A 24,790-nucleotide genomic window follows, 5' to 3' on the forward strand; every position below is an offset into this window, starting at 1 on the left:
TAGCAGGGGGTTCAGTCTGTTGGGAATAGATGGACCCCTGCGTCGCTAGGTCGACTCCTGTCGCCATCCCTTGAGAAGGAACCGGAGGAGGCAAAGGATCGATGTGAGGTGGCGATGCAAGTCCCTCCGTAGGAATATTGACTTGTGGCGCGGAAGTAGGAGCCTTGCGTTACGCCTGTTGAAATTGACGCTCAAGAGCATCATGGCGACGTTTAGCAGCCTTAACCTCAGCCGAGGAAGGTTTGTGACCTCTAGAGGAGTCAGATTTTGAAGAACGTGATGACTTTTTTTACGCCTTCTTTGGTGCCTTCTCCGAAGGCCGATCCGAGTCCCTGGGCCGAGGTGAAGATTGGCCTTGTTCCAGGTCGGAAGAAAGATCTGGATCCCCCATGGTAAGGAAAAATTTTTATTTTTATTTTACAACCCCCACGCACAAAAAGTCCTCCAAGGGTAGGAACCGATTGGGAAGGAAGGAGCAGTCAGAGGATCCAAGGTAAGTAAAGGGGCTACTCGAGAGTAGTTTAAAGAAGTCTCGCCCCAAAAGGAAGGCCCCAAGAAAACAGCCGGCTCCTACTTAGATGGAGGTATGATGTCAGAACCGTCCAGGAGCGCCGCTGAGACTCGGCTCTGAGGAAAACAAAATGGCGGCGATCACAAAATGGCAGCCGCGCGGGAAAAAACATCCTGCAGAGCGTTGCTTTCGAAAATTCCAGTAAAGGAGGCCTCCCTGTTGTTGTCAGAGGCTGCGGGACTGCTGGATCGCCTCCGCGCTCGAAGAAGGCGTCCCATTGCGTGTGAGCGCTAATGAGCACTCCAAACGCCTCCTGAAGTGCTGCCAAAGGTGCTCACGATCAGACGAAGCTAGAGCGGGGTGGCGGCAGATAAATCGGGCCGCGGAAAGCGATCTCCCGTTGCATGTGAACGCTAACGAGCGCTCCTAACGCCTCCCGAAGTGCTGCCAAAAGGTGCCTGCGATCAGGCGAAGCTAGAGTGCGGGGGCGACAGATGAATCAGGCCGCGGCAAGTAATCACGTCTCCCGATCGCCCAGCTGGTAAAGCACGCAGAGATGCCAATTGGAGGCAGAGCTCGGTGGCGAGGGCTATATAGGGCAAGGCAGCAAGCTCACAGGGATGCCGAGGTGGCAAGCAGAGCCCTGCGGCAGGGAGAAGCCCAGGAGGGGCGTCGGAAGGCCAGAGCCTTCAGAACGATGCTGCCTTACAAATTGAGGAAGTTGGAGTGCAGTAAAAAACTCAGAGTTTTGAAGGTGGGAGGAGGCAGGAAAATAAATGAAAATAATTAAAAATAAAATATACAGAATTGGATTGCAAGGAAGGAGGAAATCTCAAAAAACACTCATTCAGGCTGCACTGAGTGAAAGGAACTGAGCCTCAGCCAGTCCCTAGGGGAGGAGTCAACAAATAATTTAAAGTGACATGCACTCAGTGTTTTCAGGCAAGCTGAGGGATATTACCCACGCTCTTGGATTCTTCCAAGCAGCGTGCCAGAGAAAAACTGATTTACAATTTATTTATTTTATTTATATCCCACCTTTGTTATTTTTAAATAATTGAAGGTGGCAAATATTTGTACTATACCTTCCTCTTCCTATTTTCCCAAAAACCACCCTGTGAGGAGAGTTGGTGTGAGAGAGGAAAAGTCATTCAATTTGCTTTGTCTTTGAAGTTGCAACTGTCATACCCGCCAGTTATGTGATTGGAATTTGGCCCATAAGCCACTGGTTTGCATTTACATCAGCTGCAGTATCTTCCGGTCACATGATTCTGTTTTGGGACCTTTGACGCTTCCAATTAAGCAATATCAATTGGAGAAGACAGATTTGCCTAATGACTGCACAATTCACTTAATAACCACATGATTTGCTTAACAATCAAGGTAACAATGGCGATATAATCATATCTGGTTATGTGATGCCTTTCTTAAAAACTGCATTGCTAAGGGACCAAAATTCTGGTCCAAATTTTGGTGTTAAATCAAGGACTACCTTTAATCCTGATCAGTATTTTCATGCAAATTAAATGGTACTGAAAACAACCATATTTAATTCACCAAATACGAGAAAGCCTGAGACACTGAAGAGTACATTGAATATGTTCAGTGCCAAGTTACAGATGTGTCAACTACTGTATATTTCCAAGACTACATGGTAATTGTTGGCACTTCCTGTGTGTAATATAATTTGAAAACATAAATGCAACTGCCTATTTATATTACTTTGGCAAAGGCTTGGTGAGTTTTCTCTACCTAAACTAAAATATTTACATGGAATGTTGAACTGTCAAGCCAGTGTTCAAACCACAAAGACCAATGGATTTGTTTAATAAATTGCATCAAGAAATATTTTAAAAATCTATTTAGATCTTTTGTCATAAATATGTATATATATCTATACATTCCTAAATTCTTTTGCCTTTATATAAGACGCTAACACTATATGTTAGCATAAAATAACTGAGCTTCCTCTTTGCATGCTAAGGCTATGATGCATAATCATCACATGCTTTTGGTAAGACAGATTCACTAACACATAACATATATTTCTGCTCATCCAGTAATTCATTTGGTGTCAACAGAAAATTTTAAAGTTTCTTTCTTCATTTGAGAAAATACAGCTTTAAGTATTAATTACCCATGACATGTAAAATGGGAATGATTTACAGGTTTTTCACTCTGAAACACAGTTGGTTGGTTCTTCTCAAAGGCAGTTTTAGAAAGATACATATTTAAATTAATAAAGTATTTATATAAATATATGTATACAACCGACTCAATTACAAAGGCTACGATCCTCCACCACATTATTTTATTCTTATGTAAGAATTATTCAAACGATTTCAAGTTTGATTTAAATGAAAATCCCATTGTCTTAAATCCAACAAGACAATATACAAATACTTAAGATGTAAAATATGACATATTTCTTATTGAAAAGAAATTTCAATAGTTAATTTTTCCACCAAAGTAACTTAAATTTACCCAATGTCAAGATGAATATAAACGAGCAATTTGCATTTTACATTATAGATCAGTACTAAATAGACACTTATATTCTTAAAAAATAAATGCTCCAGTTATAATATATTCTCAAGTGCTAACCAAAATCAGATATAGTACTAACAGAGATCTTGAATGTTAAGATCTTCTATTAAATCTTAGCTTAAAGGAAATGTCATGGATAGTGCAAATTATTTATGAAAGATGGTATTATAGTAGTTGAGGATGCTTTTTAAAAAACAAGAAAATAATAATAAAAAACAATTAAATAAAAATAAGGGTTCACTTTGTTCTTCTGCCTAGAAAACTGTATTATCAACCCATTAAAAATAAGATCAACCGTCTCCTGCAATGTTCATCTAACATGTCAAAATTAGAAAAAGACCCAGCAACAATATGTCCACTTAGACACAGCTAACTACTACGAAGACGTTTGTGCAGTATTAGGAATGCACCCAACTGACTGGGACCCAAAATGTTTCTCTCTCCAGTTTGTCAAAAATTGTTTTCAATTCATTGTATGCTGTGGTAAGATCATCATTCACTACAACTTTGTCAAAAAGATGGGTGTATTGACTTTCCATGATCTGGGCAGATTTAATCATTTCTTGAAAATCTTCTTCCTAAATAAAGAGAAGCAATTAGTCAAATATAAAAGCAAGTCAAGTTACAGTACTATTAGATTTACAGGAAATTATAATTTATATCTAGGATAGAAATATCTACACAGGTAGTTCTCGACTTATGACCGCAACTGAGCCCAAAATTTCTGTTGCTAAGTGAGACATTTGTTAAGTGAGTTTTGCCCCATTTTATGACCTTTCTTGTCATAGTTGTTAAGTGAATCATTGCAATTGTTAAATTAATTACACAGTTTTTAGGTGAATCAGGCTTCCCCATTAACTTTGCTTGTCAGAAGGTCACAAAAAGGACTCTGCAACTGTCATAAATATGGATCAGATGCCAAGTGATTGAATTTTGACCACGTGACTATGAGGATGCTGCAATGGTTGTTAAGTGTGAAAAACGGTCATGTCACTTTTTTCAGTGCCATTGTAACTTTGAACATTCACTAAAGGAACTGTTGTAAGTCGAGGAATACCTGTATAAGGCAATGTACAATCTACTGCTCCTGCTGTCAATAGTCCAGTATTTAGATTTCAGTAGCCAGAGATGGTGAATCAATGGCTCTTCTCACTGTATCTTTCAGTACTGCTATTTGATTTTAAGATGGGAATTTAACATTATTTAATAGCTCATTAAAATTATAATTAATAAACAATTGCAATTATTGTAATTATCACAAAATGTTATCTCAAATTATTTTGAATTTTATTCTGCCCAACGTCCAAATAACCCCATTGTCATACATATCAGACTTCGATAATTATAGCAGAAACAGAACTAGAAAAATGTATATAAACTGTTTGTATGAATGATGCCTTCAGATGCATATGACCTAAAATTAGGTCTGCTGTAAGGAAGAGACTATATTTATTTTTGGAATTTTGAAAAGAATCCAAAGAATCCTTCTTTTTAGATTCCTAGGTCTCTTTTTACAGCTTATTCAATATGTTTATGTCAGTGTTTTTGGAAAAACTGAATATAATCATTCAAAATTAAGACAGAAATCTTAAAAAACATACTTAATTTGCAAAAAAAACCCAGTTTGACAAGTAAATTTGCAATCATGGCTGAAATGGACTAAAACTGCCCAAGTTCTGTATTTTTAAATAACCAAATCTTAAAGGTACAAAAATTAAGATTTATTTTCATATTTCTAGGAAAGCAAAATTTACTCACTTGAAAAGGCTTGGCAGCACCTTTTTCATCCTTGCTTGAAATTATTTTGGCATTTTTTCGTGTCTCTCTTAAACGCTCAATTGATGGAGGTTTTATAAATATCACAAATGGTTTGAATTCCAAAGTCCTTAGATGCTTCACTGTCTGGAGGGATGAAAATATTAAGGTGAACATGTTTATTTTAAAATTTATTTACTCTGAAACAAGACAAGTCCTCTCTACTTTCTATGTGGTATTCCTCTCTGATAACAAATACTGTTATTAAATATGAATTATATAGCATTTTAATTGTTCAGCATAACATACAATGTTTCATTCAAATGATTCTTTGCAGAATTTGCTGAAATGCTAGTCATTTTTGGTCCTGTATTGTAGTACCTTTAACATTGAAATGTGAATAAGGAATGCTGTAAATTCTGAACAAGATTTTAGGCTAAACAGAGTGTATTTGAATATTCAGTTCCACACTTTCATTTTGCTAACAGTTCTAGTACAGTTGCTAGGAAGTTAATAATTCTCTTTCACTAGTGATTTCCCCCTTGAATTGTTAATAGAGAGTGCAGAACATATCAGCTTAATAGTAGGAAAATTAAATACTTATTGTTTACTTACATGAGGCTGTACATCTAACAAACAAACTTTATTTTTTGCCAAAACAGCTCTAACTGAGTCAATGCTGGTACCATAGTAATTATTTTTATATTCCCCATATTCAATAAATCTGAAATAAAAAATAGTATCTTATATTTCTGTTACAAATCTTATTTTCACATGTCTTTTTTAAAAAGGTAATCTGATAACTTTATCTATTGACAAAGATGACCTAAGGAATCAAGGGCCAACCAACATTTTTAAAAGAAATCCAGATGTTTAAAAATTGGATGAAAAATCATAATTATTACAAATATCTTATTTCAAATTCAAATTATTTCAAAACTTGATTTCTCCAGCTTCCAAACCTTAAACAATGCTAGAACAATTAGTGTAAATCTTTACAGTATATATACAGTGGGGCAAAAAAGTATTTAGTTAGCCACCAATTGTGCAAGTTCTCCCACTTAAAAAGATGAGAGAGGCCTGTAATTGACATCATAGGTAGACCTCAACTATGAGAGACAAAATGAGAAAACAAATCCAGACAATCACATTGGGTTGGGTTGAGTTGGGATTTGGAAAGGTCTGATTTGGAAAGAATTTATTTGCAAATTATGGTGGAAAATAAGTATTTGGTCACCTACAAACAAACAAGATTTCTGGCTCTCACAGACCTGTAATTTCTTCTTTAAGAGGCTCCTATGTCCTCCAATCATTACCTGTATTAATGGCACCTGCTTGAACTTGTTATCAGTATAAAAGACACCTGTCCACAACCTCAAACAGTCACACTCCAAACTCCACTATGGTGAAGACCAAAGAGCTGTCGAAGGACACCAGAAACAAAATTGTAGACCTGCACCAGGCTGGGAAGACTGAATCTGCAATAGGCAAGCATCTTGGTGTGAAGAAATCAACTGTGGGAGCAATAATTAGAAAATGGAAGACATACAAGACCACTGATAATCTCCCTCGATCTGGGGCTCCACGCAAGATCTCACCCAGTGGGGTCAAAATGATCACAAGAACGGTGAGCAAAAATCCCAGAACCACACGGGGGGACCTAATGAATGACTGCAGAGCTGGGACCAAGGTAACAAAGGCTACCATCAGTAACACACTACACCGCCAGGGACTCAGATCCTGCAGTGCCAGACGTGTCCCCCTGCTTAAGCCAGTACATGTCCGGGCCTGTCTGAAGTTTGCTAGAGAGCATTTGGATGATCCAGAAGAGGATTGGGAGAATGTCATATGGTCAGATGAAACCAAAGTAGAACTGTTTGGTAGAAACACAACTCATCGTGTTTGGAGGACAGAGAATGCTGAGTTGCATCCAAAGAACACCATACCTACTGTGAAGCGTGGGGGTGGCAACATCATGCTTTGGGGCTGTTTCTCTGCAAAGGGACCAGGACGACTGATCCGTGTACAGGAAAGAATGAATGGGGCCATGTATCGTGAGATTTTGAGTGCAAACCTCCTTCCATCAGCAAGGGAATTGAAGATGAAACATGGCTGGATCTTTCAGCATGACAATGATCCCAAACACACCACCCGGGCAACGAAGGAGTGGCTTCGTAAGAAGCATTTCAAGGTCCTGGAGTGGCCTAGCCAGTCTCCAGATCTCAACCCCATAGAAAACCTTTGGAGGGAGTTGAAAGTCCGTGTTGCCCAGCAACAGCCCCAAAACATCACTGCTCTAGAGAAGATCTGCATGGAGGAATGGGCCAACATACCAGCAACAGTGTGTGCCAACCTTGTGAAGACTTACAGAAAACGTTTGACCTCTGTCATTGCCAACAAAGGATATATAACAAAGTATTGAGATGATCTTTTGATATTGACCAAATACTTATTTTCCACCATAATTTGCAAATAAATTCTGTCCAAATCAGACAATGTGATTGTCTGGATTTGTTTTCTCATTTTGTCTCTCATAGTTGAGGTCTACCTATGATGTAAATTACAAGCCTCTCTTATCTTTTTAAGTGGAAGAACTTGCACAATTGGTGGCTGACTAAATACTTTTTTGCCCCACTGTATGTTGGACACAAAACAAGTATGATTAATTCTTTTCTATTTTCAAAATACCCTTTAAATACAGGAACTTCTGATAGATTCATCTTGTGTTTGTCTTGGGACAAAACTTAATTTCAAATGATGGCATGTAATGTGTATTTTGCTCAGTGTTCAAGTTGCCCACTGAGGTGCAATACATATGGCTTGTGCTAGAAATTGAAATTAAACTATGCTTTTGGCATCCAAGAATTCTCATCAAGTTAACTCTGGCATCTGGCAGAACACTGAGATGAAGGAACATTCTCACATTAGCAATGCAAAATGGCACACACACAAAAAATAAGACATGGATTTCGTGCTTCCCACATACTTGTTATTCTGTATATCTGTCTCGAACAAGTGCTTGGAAATAAAAGTGTATTCAACACCATCACTTTCTTGGCTTCTTCGAGGTCTTGTTGTGTCTGGTTTTATTGAAAGAACATTAAAAACCACTTTGAAAATAAATGAAAACAAACAGTTCTATTCTACTGGTTTTAATTACCAACAAACTGTTGAAATTCAAGTAGATGGAATTCAACTCTCAGAAATTTGTGTGAAAATTTAAATACAAGAAATCTAGCCTCTCTTCTCAAATATTAATCTGGAACGGGTTTTGGTTGGTACATATCTTCTCCTTGCTGTCATGCACCTTCTATATCAAAGCAATAAGCCTATTATGTTAGATTACTCAGTCTACTCTAACTCTGATGTCAAATTCCCTTTCTAGTGATTACCATAGTTGGTAGAAGACTGACAAAACAAGAAGACACAAGACAAGCACCATGTTTAAAAAAGCTCTTTGCTGTTTTCACCATGCAATATTAGAGAAGGTAAAGGTAAAGGTTCCCCTCGTTCCCAACTCTAGGGGGCGGTGCTCATCTCCATTTTAAAGTCAAAGAGCCAGCGTCCGAAGACGTCTCTGTGGTCATATGGCCGGCATGACTAAATGCCAAAGGCACATAGAACACTGTTACCTTCCCACCAAAGGTGGTCCCTATTTTTCTGTTTGCATTTTTTACTTCGATGCTTTCGACCTGCTAGGTTGGCAGAAGCTGGGACAAGTAATGGGAGCTCAGTCTGTTACCCGGCACTAGGGATTCGAACCGCTGAACTGCCGACCTTTCGATCGACAAGCTCAGCATCTTAGCTACTGAGCCACTGCATCCCTATAAATACTAGAGAAAGAGAGCCAATTTATTTACGTTCCTCATAAAGTGAAAGACTCTTTAAAAAAAACTTAATTCAGATATCCTTCCCCTATTCAACTCCAAGCAGATTATATTTATGCTAATTAAAAGGAAGCTGAATCATACATCAGTAATTTATAGAGCAGACTTCTTCACTTACGTGGAACTGTTACACCATAATGGTGAGTGTCACTGATTAACAATTTCCGTTTTAGTTCATTGAGTCCTACACCAACAGGACCTGAAAGTTTAAATGTATTCCAGTTAATTGTTCTGATTATTAATATTATAACATAGTACAGTAGCTCTGTTTAGAAATCCAAAATGTTACTCAAAGGTTTTCTATTGGAAGAACTCCAGTGTCTTGGAGCGGATAGGATTTCCAAAGTCTATGGGTTTCCCAAATTTTGGCTTTTCACTATCTCTGAAATCGATAGCCTGTCATTTATTCTGCCAAAGATACACAACGTTGAATGATCAATTGGCTAATGTTAAAAAAGAATGCTGATGGAATATGAAGATTAAGCTGGTACTAATCTCAAAATTCATGATGTTATATCCTTCCTTTTTTCTCAGTATATTTAATATGTACCATACTTTGACTTAAAATAGCAATGTATGATTATATCTGAAGCTGTTTCAGAAATCTTTGGTTTTCCTCAATAAAAGTTGTGCGCTATCCAGGAATGCATTTTGTTCATCTACTTGTTGGGCTTAGATGAAAATGTTCAGAAAGAAATACACTTTCAAACAAAACTCCAAATTATGCAAGAATTATTTATTGATTGATTGATTGATTGATTGATTGATTGATTGATTGAATTTATATACCGCCCTTCTCCCCGAAGGGACTCAGGGCGGTCCCTTTAGGCAAGATCAACACATGAAACACATTATTGAGGAATACTGACAAGTTAAAATGTATTATAAAAGTCTAATGATGATGATACATTTTAGCTACAGCTATCTGAAGAGCTATGGATCCCCATAAGTTATTCAAGGTGCCCTCAAGCACACTGACATATAAGGTACAAATAGTATTTCATGGTTTTCCCCTCTCTCCAACTTTTCTTTGGCTCCTGCTGTATTTTCCCCTTCTCTATTTGGAACAAAGTTCTGGTGGTATAAAGCAGTGTTTCTCAACCGTGGCATCTTGAAGATGGATAGACTTCAACTCCCATACAATTAAACTAATCAGCCAAGAATTAATGACAACGAATTCTCACTTTACTTGTGATTTGTTATAGGGCACTTTGCTAATATCAGGAAATGCATCCCCCTTGAGAGTAAGAAAATTTTAAAAACTGATGAGATCTATTATCCTTTCAGAATGGCTTATAAAACATATGAAGAAAGACAAATTTTCTTCTTAAATTTTATCTTAAATTCTTAAATTTTTAAGAAATTTTAAATTTTCTTCCCCCAAAGTCCAATTGCTATGTCTTTATTGTATGTGTTTCTGCGAAATGGCACCACATACTATTACTTTTCTATCTGATAGCAAATAACTAAATGAAACTGATTATCTATTTTTCAGGTCATTCAGTAGTTACTGCTATATTTAAAGGATGAAATATAAATATATTTAGATAAGAAAAAGAAATACATGTGCTGCTGAAGCTCTCCCCAGAAATGCATATATTTTATGCAGGGCTGGGGCTGACATTTTGATTTCCACATATCCAGTTTTGCTGAGAAAATTTTAGGACAATCAGTGCATATTTGATAATTGTGTTAAATGTTTTGCTGACTGTCAGAAATCACTCAGGAAGATAACAAGTGATTTTATTTGGGGATTGGGCAAATATTTCAAATAGAATTCAATAAACATTTTAGCTTGGATCTCAACTTTTTATTATATAAGCAGAAAGACTGTTGTATCTATGGAAGAGATCCCTCTGTGAATTCCTTCTTTCAGCGCCACTTGCTTTTTGCTTAAGAATCTGGCATTTTATTTCTAAAATTGATTCACTGGGAATAAGTAGCTTGCATGGTATGTGCACAAGCTATCAAACAAACAAACAAACAAACAAACAAAAATCCTAAACCTGCAAACAACTAAACAATCGGAATATGGGTGTGTGTGTGCAGACTCAACTAACAGGAAGGAAGTTTTATTTGGAACATCATGAGAAATGACCTAATGATAATAGCTGAGGCAATTCTATTTCATTAGTCTCAGTACTACTCCAGAAAGGGACAACTCATCACAGCCAACTTGTCAAGGGACAACTCACTGTGGTCAATTCGCTGTGGGACAATTCCACACAGGATAACTCAATGCAATAAATATTACCTGCCACTGTTTTTTTGATATTACTTTCATTTTTGTGGAACTGGACAATATTTTGTGGCGGATAATATTTATCACGTTGAGTTTGTCCTGTGACAAATTGGCTGGGGCGAGTTGTCCCGTAGCAACTTGGCCACGGTGAGTTGGCTGCAGCAAGAGGTCCTAGACCTGTACTACTCCATATATCAGGATGTTATCTTCCTGATATAATAAAATCACCGGCCAGACATGACTAAAGCCTATGTCAAGGTCATCAGCCAAAGCAACTAAACAAGCAAGCAAACAAAAAACAAACAGCCTGGCATGGAATGGGATAAACGTATTTGTGGTGTCTCAACTTTGCATTGTTCCGAGGATGACACAAAAAATATTTTAAGTGCAAAAGAGGCTGTTTCAACTATTTTAAAACTCTCAAACATCCCTATGTTTCAGAGTTTCAAGCCAAAAATACTTCTGAAACAGTCTGTTTCATACGCAGCAACAGGGCATTTCAAATTCAAAACCATCTACATTCCACACACCACTTTAAAAGCTGAGTTATGTATTGGAAGAATGATAAAACAGAAAGAAGAATGTACCTTTTTTCATCCCACTCCACCTCAATAGATTGAAATACACCTCTAAAAGGAAATAAAAACAGAGAAGAAGACATGGAGGGCCTTTCTCCACTGCTATTACTATCCCCATAGTAATGAAGAATAAGGGGGGAGAGGGTTGCAATCCAACAAAACAGAAGGCTGCACTAGTGAGATTTTCAAGAACCAAGACAAAGTAGTGTACAGATAATCCTCAATTTACAGCCACAATTGAGCCCAAAATGTCTGCTGCTAAGCAAGATCATTGTTAAGTGAGTTTGCTCCATTTTACAACCTTTCCTGACACATTTGTTAAGTGAACCACTGCAGTTGTTAAATTAGTAATATGGTTGTTCAGGGAATCTGGCTTCCCCATTGACTTTGCTTGTCAGAAGGTCACAAAAGGGGAATACATGTCTCTGTAGCGTCATTAATATGAACCAGTTGCCAAGCATCCAAATTTTGGTCACGTGACCATGGGGATGTTGCAGTGGTTATGTGAAAAATGATCGTAGGTCACTTTTTTCAATGCTGTTGTAACTCTGAACAGAAAGTGGACAAAAAAGCAAGCACATAGTTTCTGCAGACCAACAGTGAAATTAGTAAGGCTACTCAGGTTTAATTTAAAAATGACAATGTTCTTATTAAATAAACAGGGCCAAATAAAGTTGAAATCCTGTTATAGAAAGGTTATGCTCGGTGAGGATACTAAATTTAATTAAAAACAGCTAGGTAATATTTTTAAACAGATTTCAACAAAAATGTTAATCCAGTTTTGCCTCAACCAACTATATGAAAAAAATAATTATCTGACCTTCTGTTCCTTGACAATAATATTAAACTTATTTCACAAGTCATAATTGGATGCTACTACTAGCTCACATAAAGCTTTTAAAAATCTGATAATTTGTACTATGTTTCAATTAATATTGCCAGTTTTTCCACATTTTACCTAAGACACTTTTATGATTTTGGCCAGACTAATGCCGTTTCTAATACCAAGAGGAAAAAAAACATCAAAATGACTGAGGTCTGCAATAAATTTGTGAACTGCTTTTGTTACTGTAAAAGCACACTTTCTTCACTTGATTTATTATTTCCAAAATAAAATAAAATTTCTAGTTATTTCTTAGAGTTAGCATATGTGATTTGTTATATCTACTTATCACCCTTTTCACAGGGTTCTGTTGATATAGGTGTAAAAGCAACTCAACCATATTATTACTTACTGTGTAGAACCCACAATTTCTTGCTCACAGGAGTAGGTGCCTGAATTTGTGCATTAGAAAATGGAAAAGCTGTTTTTAAAACTGATTTTAAGTGTCCCCTTGGAAATAAGCTTTATAAAAACAGCAACACTACAGTTTGTAATAGTCCCTGATAGAGGGTCATGTTCTTCTGGTTTGCGATTTTTAAATGGAAAAATTCTATCAATGAAGCACTGGACAGCAAAAATGTAACGCTACGAATACTAGAAGAGTTGAAAATGTTGGATTTTGAATTAAATTAAGAAAATATCTTAAAGAACAATGCTGTTATTCGTGTGAAAACACTAAGGGTTTCTAAACTATACTTCACTTTGTAACTGATTAAATTCAAGTACCTATGTTCTGGAACACTTAGCTCAGTTAATTCCAATGGCTGATTTTGAACAATTTAGTTAATGGTTTTAATTATAAGGAGAATATAGCAATAGCAAGCACAATAGCACCTCTACCTATACAGGCAACTAACAATCCCCACTTACTTATGAGAGAGCAATTTGGGTAATTTTAAAATGCAATAAAGATTCACCGGATATCTAGACCACGGGTGTCAAACTCGATCGCGTCACGTGATGTATCGTGACATTTTTACCTTTGCAGAGCTGGCCTATGCATGACACATCTGGCCTGTGGGCCACCAGTTTGACATCCCTGATCTTCAGATCCATATATTTATATAGCATAGTATTAGAATTTGGTGTGTTGTTTATTATAAAGTACCATGAGCTTCAGAATTTATGCAAGAATAGAGAGCATTATTAGTAGCACATAATAAAATTCTAGCAGTTTACCCTTGAGTCACAGAAATGATATGAACATGACATCCTAAGGAAAGAGTAATCGATGAAAGTTATAAAAGCTACCACGAAAGTTATTCTATGCCACTTTTATTTTAGTTTTAGTTTTTAGTATTTTAGTTTTTTTGCGGAGATGCGGGGTGGGCGGAGATTTGGAATCCTACATAACATGGCTGATTGGCCCATTTAGTGAACAGTAACAAATTAAGACAGTAGAAGCAATTACATATTGCAGATTAAGTTACTAGATGTTCCTGAAGCCAGTTTGAAATTCCAGTTTGGATTGCAATGGGCTGGTGGTCAGACTACGGGCACCACTAACCTGCCCTGAGCAATCACACAATGGCTTTTTGCCCTTCCCATCTACAGAGAAAAGGCAAATCTGTCTTGACAGGCCCATGTTTGAATGGGTCATCCAGTGTCTGCCTTTTCCTTTGAGGGAATATCTGCACTTCACTAAATGACATGCTTTTTCTTTGCTTTCCCAAAGGTTTGCATCCACAGACTCTTCATACTCCTTCCCATATTTTCTTTTTCAACACTATCACTTCACACTGTCACTTCCTCCATCGATCCATCTATTTTATATCTTGGTCTATCTCATTTTACATGACTCTAGCCAGCTTACAATAAAACAAATGCAAATCATTAATATATCATTGTGGTCTGATACAACAATATTCCAGGCAAGGAGAGTGTTCTTTGTTTCTATGTTCTACTGTGGGACTAGATAAATGTCTAGGGAGGAAGAACTGATGTTTCAGCTTTATAGAAGTAAGTTTAATGAAGCTTTGTAGTTTTATTCTAAAGTGACAATGCTGCAACTTAAAACAGATTTGGGTGGAAGGGAAGCTTTACAGTCTGCAAAAACAAGGGGGAAATTATTTACCCAGCAGAGTCAGAAACTGAAAGAAATTTGCCCATTGTGAAATAGAAGATGTAAAGAGAGGAAGTGGAAAAACATAGAAGGTTCATTTTAACTTGCTATAATTGCATCAACCACAAGATGATAATGAAAATAATGAGAGAGGAGGAAATGTGATGGATGAGCAGTGAAGAACATGCAGAGTAACAGCTCAGGATAAAAAAAATGGTTGCATGGGAGCAGGACCAACCAACCACATGAGAGAAGAGGGTAAGCCAGGTACTGTAGCTAATTGGAGCTGGATAGAAAGAAGTGCTGTTGACCATTTGCCTGGAAGGGCTTATAATAAGGCTTATGATGGGGAAAAAAAGCAGTTCAAGTGGAACTTCAAAACCTGGGCAAGGGATGTATTTGTGATGAACTGAAAGATTGAATGATGTATTATTGCGTTCAAGAAAAAAATGGGCACTCTGGACTGTTGAAGGGGTGAAGAGATATGAACAGGTCTGCTCTAGGAAGGGTGAAGATGACCAACAACAAGTAAGCATACAGCAACAAGGTAACTTGACTTGGGAAAGGAAAAGTAGAGAGATTCTTTGGGGGGTATTGAAATTATTCGAAGTCTTGGGGCAGTAGAATTCAGAATTCTTAGGCAGAAATCCAGCTCTTTCCTTTTGTGTAAACTATACATATAGGCTGTAATGAAAAAGCTGTAAGTTCCTGAAAAACTTGGAAACGCTAATTTTCAAACAGTGAAATGCTTAATATAGAGCAGGACCTTAAATATTGGCAATTGTAACAATGAAAACCCTTTCTGTGAAAATTCTAATATTCAGCTGCCTCTTAAAGCCTTAAGAACAGAACAAGTAGTTATCTTGACCTGTTAATTTACTGCATTATTTATAATATTCATTTAATTTTTTCAAAAGCAGGTAATTATAACAGACGGATGAAGGTTGAAATTTAAAATATTTCTGACATCCATATACAACAGTTTTTGCTCAAGATTAAATTTTTCAAATTTAAAAACACAAAACAAGCATGGCAATGAAAAACAATTATAATAAAACTAAAAACAACACAGTCCAAGTTCCATCATTTGACTTAACCACTTAACTGAGTTAACACTTACCAACTAAGACAATAAGTCTGTATTTTTCATTTGGTTGCCTCCTATATTTTGCTACTTCTTCATAGGTAGGGACATCTGCAGTATCGTATTGATCACTCTTCTTGCACTCATACATTGTCTTGTTTGTTTTTTTATCCTTTCTGCTTAGGCGAAAACTTCTCCTAAAACCCGCTGTAGTTACATTTAAAAAAAGAAGCGAATATAAATGTTACTAGCCAATAAAGCAAACCACCTAAAACAAATGTTCCTTCAAGCAAAATATTTACTATTTGTATTATCAACATTTTCACCATTATTGCTTCATATAAGTATATAGACTATAGTACAAAATGCTTCTAATCCTCCAAATATCACATATTATTTTGCTCATGCATAGTCATACATTAGGACACTGAAATAAATGTTTTTTTAAACAAAAACCTGTTAATAAGAAAATACTTTGAAGATACTTCAGTTCATTTGGATTACTCAGTTATTTTTTTCTTTTTTTAAAAAATAATTTTTATTAAACATTTTTTAAATACGAACAAACAAACAACAAAACACACAAACAAATAAACAAAAATCCGTCTTTACATCTTCTTTTCAACATTTTCGCACCAGTAATCTATATTTATATGTATACATTTCTCTTTCTTATTTTAATATATCTCTTATATATGTATAAGAGATATACTCAGTTATTTTTTCTTGAGTCTCTTATTCTATAAATATGTATTATAGATTAAAATTAGAGACATTTTCTAAAATTTAGAATGTTCAGTTTCACATGAGGCATATTTGTCATACACTCAAACCGAGAACATATTTTGGCCCTCAAATCTGCACAATTTGCTTAAAAAAACCCCCACCCTAACTGAAAGATACCCAGAACTGAAATAAGTAACCATAGAACACATAGAATACTTTAACATGGCTTGATCATCTATATATGCCTATTAGAACCAGCAAAATTTGTAGTTATTATCCATCCTGCTTCAAAGTGACATACTGTATATTTATAGATAGGGATTAATAATGCCATGGCCTAGTTCCATAAGCAAGTTTTAACAACAAAATCATAATGTATTCATTAAACGAGACAAAGAACAACTAAGGAAATTATCATGTAATATAGTTTTGAAATTAAAAGGAGTAAAAAAATTAGAATAGTCAATGTAAATTATGTACAAAAGATTTTTTCATCCCATTATTTTTCATATTCAATTCAAGAGATTGAACACACCTAATATTCTTTCCATCTCCTATTTTCCCTACAATAACAATTTGGTGAGATGAGTTGGGATGAGAGAATGAATGGTCCAAATCTTTTACTGGAGATCACATGACCATAGGACGGTATGAATGTCATAAACAACCAATGGTTGCGAAATGACTAACTCTTGATCACGTGACCATGGAGACACTGATGGTTGTTAAATGTGAGGATTAGTCATAAAATTACTTTTTCAGTGCTGCTCTAACTTTGAATGCTAAAGAGGCAAGTAATTAAACAATGTCTATCTGTATATTACTTTAAAGCAGGGGTGAAATGCTCCCAGTTCGGACTGGCTCGGGTGAATAGGTCGATATGGCGGCAGGCAGTTCAGAGAACCGGTAGCAAAAATCCCTCCCCCCCACCCCGTCTCCAGCTTGCTTACCTTCGCTCTTCGGACCGAATCCTGAGCTGCTGGTCGCAACGCCTGCCTTCCTTCGCTTGCTGTAATCCCTGCAATCCATTACATCAGCAAGCAACTGAATCTCTCTGCCTGCAATCAAGCTCATTGGTGAGCAGCTATATCTGCCTGCCTTGTCCCTTCAATTGTGCAAGTTTTTCCCCCTTTGGGAGCTTTAAAAAAAATTGTTAATTGGGGTTTTTTTTAGTTGTTCTTTTTTTAGACCTAGCCATTTAAAGTTTAGGAAGTTTTAAGTTTAGCTGCTTTTATATAAAAATAAAATAAAATAACATTTGTGCAGCATATTTCTGAGATTTTGTGTGCTTCTGTAGTGTTTCACTCTAACTACACAAACACACAAAATCTCACAAAGCTGTATGTGGAATTTTGTGTGTATAAAGTGTGAAAGTTGGTTTTTTGGGCTTTTTGTGGCTGTGTGAGGTTCCTGCTTGTTGCAAGGTCCATTTTGGGTCTAGCACATCCACTTTTACATTGTGGATGAGCCTGTTGTGTTGTGTTGTGTGTGTGTAAAGTGCGAAAGTTGGTTTTTTGGGCTTTTTGTGCCTGTGTGAGGTTTCTGTTTGTTGCAGGGGCCATTTTGGGTCTAGCACAGCTGCTTTTACATTGTGAGTGAGCCAGTTGTGTTGTGTTGTGTGTGTGTGAAGTGTGAAAGTTGGTTTTTTGGGCTTTTTGTGGCTGTGTGAGGTTCCTGCTTGTTGCAGGGGCCATTTTGGGTCTAGAACAGCTACTTTTACATTGTGGGTGAGCCAGTTGTGCTGTGTTGTGTTTTGTAGGTTAAAAAAGGGCAAAGAAGTGATGTTGACTTGGCCCCGCCCACCTGACAACAAGCCACACCCACCCAGTCACCTGACCACCAAGCCCCGCCCACTAATTAAGCCATGCCCGCAGAACTGGTAGTGAAAATTTTTCGATTTCACCCCTGCTTTAAAGGTAGGAAATCTGCAAAATATACAGACTATTTACTCCCCAACTGGGATTCATTGTTTCATATGATGGTAATTTTATCTGATAAGGAAACATGTGGCATACATATTGCTGAACAGACTACATCAGAAGATGGCTCATATATTGCCAACACATTGTTATCAGAAACATAATGAACCCAATGAAATCCTAAGTGAGATGAAATTTTGTGAAGATGGAACAGCCATAGTATTGTAGCACTAAGTACCAAATATATTTTGAATGGTGCTTCTCTGGGAGACCCATAATAATAGTGCTGAGGGGGTTGCTAGAGGTCACTTTAATTTTGAACAGGGCTTTGAATAAAATTTAGAATATTATTTATTAGAATAAATAATTAAGAATTGGAAGTTCTTTCCTAATTGACTGTTTCATAGGCTGCCTTTCTAACGAAACACGAATGCATGAAATTTTGGCATGCATTCCAATGTAGTGTCCCACAAAGCTGAAATAGGAATATATAGTGACCATCAGTGAAAAGGAAAAGTTGCAGCATTTAAAAGAAATAGTTCAAAAGCAAGATACAGCACAACTAAGGGATTTCCAAAAGAAACTTGGGAAAGGACAAAACACTGAATTACGTTAAAAAATCCAGAAGAGAAAGGAAATGAGAGGGGGGAAAAGATCAGGAGTAGGCGAACTGCAAACACTTTTCAGTGTTGTGGAAAAAACTAAAGAGGTTTTGGCAGTTGGGCTGAATTTAGGGAGTTAGTGAATGAAGCTCTTGCGTTTCCATCGTAGCTTAAGGATGTTACAGAACCAGCTGTTGTAGAACGGATGTGCACAGGCACAAACTTTCAAGGTGATACATGGAGTTTACAAAGAATATGAATGATTTATTTCTGGTAATAGTCAGAATGCAAATAATATTATGCATTTTAGAAATACAGATGGCCCTTGTTGAACAACACTTGTTCAGTGACCATTTCCACTCACAATAGCACTAAGTGAGTGGTATTCATGACCAGTCCTCTTATTTATGTTAGTTGCAGCATCCTCATGATCACATAACTTGCTATTTACGATTTTCTTTGCCAGTTTCCTGTAAGCAAAGTTGATGGGGAAGCTGGCGGGAAGTAGCAAATGGTACTCACATGATGTCCCCACTTAAAGATCCAGAACAATTTGATAATGACGGCAACCAGAAATCCTGGAATTTCCGTGTTAAGCAGTGTGGTCATGTGACACCACACTTTCCGATCATCTTGCTTAATGGCAGAAATTGCAGTCCCAATTACCATTGTTACATGAAGACTACCTGAAGGTAGGCCTCAGTTTGGAGAAATTTGAATAAAATAATTTCCTATTTGATCAGTCATGGGAAAACGTCTGCAGTTTAATAAATCATAGCAGGAGAAAAAAGTAGCAGCCACAGATATAGTTAGGCCCTTACTAAATGTTAGTATTCATTTGTGCATTTCTTTCTTTGCTGGATTTGTGTTCACTGAAATCACGAGAATTTTTAGACATTTATCTGCATGATAGTTGTAGCCATGCTCTATATTTAATCAATAAAAATAACTGCATAATCTATTGTTGCCAAATCAATGCTGTAGAGGTTCAAGTGGCAAGGTATTTATTGGTGAAAGCTTAAGCTGATGGAAACTTACAACCAAGATCTGATGAAGATGTCACATCTTAAAGCTAGAAAAAGTATTATTATTATTATTATTATTATTATTATTATTATTATTATTATTATTATTATTATTATTATTAACAACATAGGAAAGATATTTGTGTCTATGTGTGTGGGAGGAACCAATATGTTATTCTACATAAATAAAGTGAACACCACTCTTCAGAGAAGCTAAGATCTTTGAGGGTGAGTGAACATGGCCAAATATTCCCTCTACTCAACTGTTTTTTAAGAGTTATACTTTTCTTTTATACCCAGAAATGAATTATCAGTCTATCATTCACTTAAACAGAGAACACAGAAATAAAAAAAAAAACTTCAGTTGGGGACAGCACATATTGTAGTAGAAAGTCAAAACCGTTTTATATACTGTAATGCTAGTCTAAGAAACAAGGAAATGAGGATGGTCAGCAACAAGGTGGATGGAACTCACTATAGTGGTAAAGAGCACATCACCAGAAAATCTGAAGGGCCAGGTTGGGAACAGATTGTCGTAAAAAACAATCTATGTGGTTTCTAAGAGTAGGTACTCTGTCTTCATAGCACATGATCAATCAATGCAACAGAGGAAATAAATTCTAAAACCACCAAAATGGTAACTTTTTTTTTTTTTTTAATTTGATTTATATGCCACCCTTCTCCGGAGACTCAGGGCGGCTTACAATGCGTTAAGCAATAGCCTTCATACTTTTGTATATTTATACAAAGTCAGCTTATTGCCCCCACAAACTGGGTCCTCAATTTACCTACCTTAGAAAGGATGGAAGGCTGAGTCAACCTTGAGCCTAGTGAGATTCGAACTTACAGTAATTGCAGACAGCTGGTGTTAATCACAATGCTTTTAGTCTGCTGAGCCACCAGGCCCTACTTAAGTAGCACTTCTCTATAGTGCCTTAGTTACAATGCTACTTCATGATATACTGTAATTCCTGAGGCATCGTTGGGGAGGGGGGGGGCAAGGGGTACTGTTGCCAACCCCATCCAAATTTCAACAGCAAAGCAATTATGCTTAAAGAAAAAAAGAAAATGGCTACAATTTGATCCTATAAGTCACTGTCCCAGCATGAAAATTCTTCTCTCTTTTTCATTTGGCCTCAACTTTCCAGAAAGTATAGCTATTCCTGCAAGTTTAGGCTCATTGCCAGTTCTAAAGTGCATAGCTGAGGAAAAGCAAACTCTTCCCTAAAGGGCTTTGTCCCACATAATGTCAATGAGAGACCCTGAAAAGTCAGCTCCTATATGCAGAAACCTCATCCTTGGCCCCCATTTCTCCAGCAGCCTAGAGCACAACAGATTTTACAGAATGTTTATGTCTGCTTTTCGACTAACAGTTCACAGCCAATACATCCAATGAGGTTTTTAAAAAAATGTTATATGAATAATTCAGACACTAAGAACAGGAGCAAGACTAAACATTTTCCAGTTTTCAGAAAGGATGACATTTAGGTTTGCAGCTTAGATCTCAAGAATCCTTTGAAGTGTGCATAAATACACATAGGCACCCATGAGCATAGAAATCTAAAATAATATATCACCAATAGCAGTTTGCACACTTGACATTTTGGCCTTTCATGACAAACAATATACCCAAACACAGCAAAACAATATATTAAACGTGCTCAGCTCTTACTAAAATGCAAGATTTATTATGGGAGAACTGTTAAATTTAAACACTGAATCCCATACAGAAATAAATATATAAATAAACCTTTCAAATTTGAGAATAAACAAAAATCACTCCAATTTAAAAACTATCTTCTAAGATTTCATGCTAGGAATGTAAGTTTTATGATGATAAAACAAAACTGGGTTCCTCATTACAGGATATGTGTAATAATGTATTTTACTGTTGCTTTATATTTGGTTTAACTGATCATCTATCTACTAATAAACAATAGGGCACAGGTTTTAATCTTTATAATTTTAACGTATAAAAATATTACCCTCATTGAGATAATAATGCATCAAAAATGCACAAAATGCAACATGTATGCAAATATTCATAATAGAAAACTGAATCACAGCTTTATATATAAACACACACACAAAGTATTACGTAATGCAAGTGAAAAATCATTTTGCTTTAAATATTAAGAAAGTCTAATAAGAAAAAAACTGTGAATTAATATTGTAAGTACCAGTATCTCAGTTTGGAAGAAAATATCTATTACATGGGAGAAGAAACAATCTCTAATACCTAAATAGGACTATGGCTATATGACCAGTGGCATATATCTATTAGATGGATAAGTTCAAATGGAAACAAACCTGCCCACTTATTTTATGAAAAGTGGAAGAACGTCTCTTCCATATATGGGATTACTATCCAACAGAAACTTAACACCAGGTACACAAAGGAAGCAGCCATTTCCCCCCTATTTTGCAGTGGTCAAACATTGTTCTAGATCAGTGTTTCTCAACCTTGGAAGCTTGAAGATGGGTGGACTTCAACTCCCAGAATCCCCCAGCACTGCTGGCTGGGGGATTCTGGGAGTTGAAGTCCACCCATCTTCAAGCTACAAAGGTTGAGAAACACTGTTCTAGATGATCATCATGCCCTCTAAGACAGACTCTTCAGCTTGTAAAGATTATAAAGAGGAAAGGAACAAACTATTCCATTTTCCCCCCTTATTGGCAAATGTGGAATATTTTTCCACTGTAGTCAGTCAGGCAGTCAATCAATAGTACTTAACATTATTGTTGAACCAATAGTGTTGTAGTCAATGAAGTATGGCTAAATATAATGAATTGGTAAATGGACTAGTAGGGGGACTAGTCACTATGTACAACATTCCTATTGGATGATTAAGATAGGATGCAAACAAATAGCAACACTTTGTTATTCAAATGCATTATTTTTGAAACATTTTGATTTACAGTGATAAACAGCTGAACAACTGCATAGGCATTTACATCTTCAACCAATTACAGGGACCATGGAAGCCCTTCAATGAAGCTCTACCATTGATTGATACAGAACAGGAATGTACAATCTGTGGTCCATGGGTGCACGCAGCCGTGGATAGCTACCGTGTTTCTCCAAAAAAATGACCCACTTTGAAAAGAAGCCCATCATGTTTTTGAGCGGATGCGATCAAATTAACCCCACATACAAAATTAGCCCTAATAAAGACCCCGCCCACCCTGGGGTGCAGGGGGTGGGGCGAAGCACACAGGTAAAAAATAAGTTAGGGTGCCTCGCCTTCTTCTGAGGCCGCTTGCTGCCACTCGCACACATTGCCCAGGTCTCCGTTTCATCTTCAGATGCCTGGCATATGTTATCTGCAGCTGATAACAGAGCTCTAGATCAGTGCGGAGCTCTATTATCAGCTGCAGAGGGCTTTCCGAAAGGCATCTGCAGCTGATAACAGAGCTCCGGATTGATCCGGAAATCTGTTATCGGCTGCAGATGCCTTCTAGCAGGCATTGGAAGGCAAAATGGAGGCCAGGGCAATCGTGCGAGTGGTGGTAAGTGGCTGCAGAAGTGGGCCAGCAGTGGGCTCCTGCTGGGCAGGGCTGTCGGTGCCACCTCTGCGAAGTGAGTCAATAATTAGAACCCTACAAAAAGAAGTCCTAGCTGTTTTTTCGGGGGTCAAAAGAAAATAAGACCTGGCCTTCTTTTTGGAGAAATACGGTAATACTGCGCCCACACAAAATAGTAAACTTTTAATATTACTGTGATTTTTAGTGATGTTTATATACATTAATTATATTATATATTTTATATGTCACCCAAGACAATTCCTCTTTCATGCAATGCAGCCCAGGCAGGTCAAAATATTGGACACCCATGGTTATAGGTTTTTTTTTTTTTACTAAAAATCTCAGATTAACTTTTAATCACAATCTGCTTTTGTCACATCTGATCAAATGGGATCCTGCATTTTGCTTAAAACAGGACTAACACATAATTAAATATACAGCAATTAAAATGAGGCGAGGTGCAGAAATGAGCAAAAAAAGGACAGCAAACGTTTTGTTATTAATGTTTTGGAAAAGAAAAAATCACAATAAAAATAAAAAATCACCTGAGGACGTGGACAGGATTCTGGGGAAGCTTAGCGCAGCCACCTTTATTGGACCCGTGTCCCTCCTGGTTGGTGCTGGCTTCCCGGGAGGTTACACGAGGCTGGCTCCAGAAGATCATTAATGCTTCGTTGAGTGAGGGTTTCTTGCCTCCCGCTTTGAAAGAGGCGGTGGTGAGGCCCCTCCTCAAGAAGCCTTCTCTGGATCCGGCTGTTTTGGCGAACTACCGTCCAGTCTCCAACCTTCGCTTTGTGTTGAAGGTTGCTGAGAATGCGGTTGCGCGACAACTTCCCCAGCACCTGGATGACGCTGTCTACCTAGACTGTTCCAGTCCGGTTTTAGGCCTGGGTACAGCACAGAAATGGCATTGGTCGCATTGGTTGATGATCTCTGGAGGGCTCGGGACAGGGGTTGTTCCTCTGTCCTGGTCCTGTTAGATCTCTCAGCAGCTTTTGATACCATAGACCATGGTATCATGCTGCGCCGGCTGGAGGGGCTGGGGGTTGGGGGCACCGTATTATGGTGGTTCTCCTCCTTTCTCCTTTCAGACTCCGACTCAACCCCTCCAAGACTGAGTGGCTGTGGCTTCTGGCGTCCCGATATAGCAAGCTGGTGCCATTGCTGGCTATTGGGGGGCGAGTCATTGGCCCCCACGGAGAGGGCTCGCAACTTGTGTGTTCTCCTGGACGCGTGGCTGTCTTTAGAAGAGCATATGACGGCCGTGGCCAGGGGGGCTTTTTCAGGTTCGCCTGATCCGCCAGTTGTGTCCCTTTCTGGATCGGGACTCCCTGCGCACGGTCACTCATGCCCTCATCACTTCCCGACTGGACTACTGCAATGCTCTCTACATGGGGCTCCCCTTGAAGAGCATCTGGAGGCTCCAGCTGGTCCAAAATGTGGC

At 37.6% G+C, this 24,790-nt stretch overlaps 1 protein-coding gene across 3 annotated transcripts in view; it reads right to left on the minus strand.

Annotated features, from left to right (window-relative positions):
• Window positions 1–2,800: 2,800 nt before the first annotated feature.
• Window positions 2,801–24,790, minus strand: part of MPP7 (MAGUK p55 scaffold protein 7) — an 83,748-nt gene continuing 61,758 nt past the window's right edge. For all 3 annotated transcript variants that reach the window (XM_034402131.3, XM_087892911.1, XM_087892910.1), the window contains 6 exons: window positions 15,586–15,756; window positions 8,819–8,899; window positions 7,800–7,893; window positions 5,429–5,537; window positions 4,817–4,960; window positions 2,801–3,636 (listed from right to left, as the gene is read on the minus strand). In XM_034402131.3, the coding sequence (XP_034258022.1) occupies window positions 3,457–3,636; window positions 4,817–4,960; window positions 5,429–5,537; window positions 7,800–7,893; window positions 8,819–8,899; window positions 15,586–15,756 (779 nt within the window). In that variant the 3' untranslated portion in view covers window positions 2,801–3,456. The remainder of the gene's footprint in view (window positions 3,637–4,816; window positions 4,961–5,428; window positions 5,538–7,799; window positions 7,894–8,818; window positions 8,900–15,585; window positions 15,757–24,790) is intronic.

This window comes from Pantherophis guttatus, chromosome 4 (assembly GCF_059756535.1).
Source record: "Pantherophis guttatus breed Tessera chromosome 4, ASM5975653v1, whole genome shotgun sequence".
Taxonomy (NCBI): Eukaryota; Metazoa; Chordata; class Lepidosauria; order Squamata; family Colubridae; genus Pantherophis; species Pantherophis guttatus.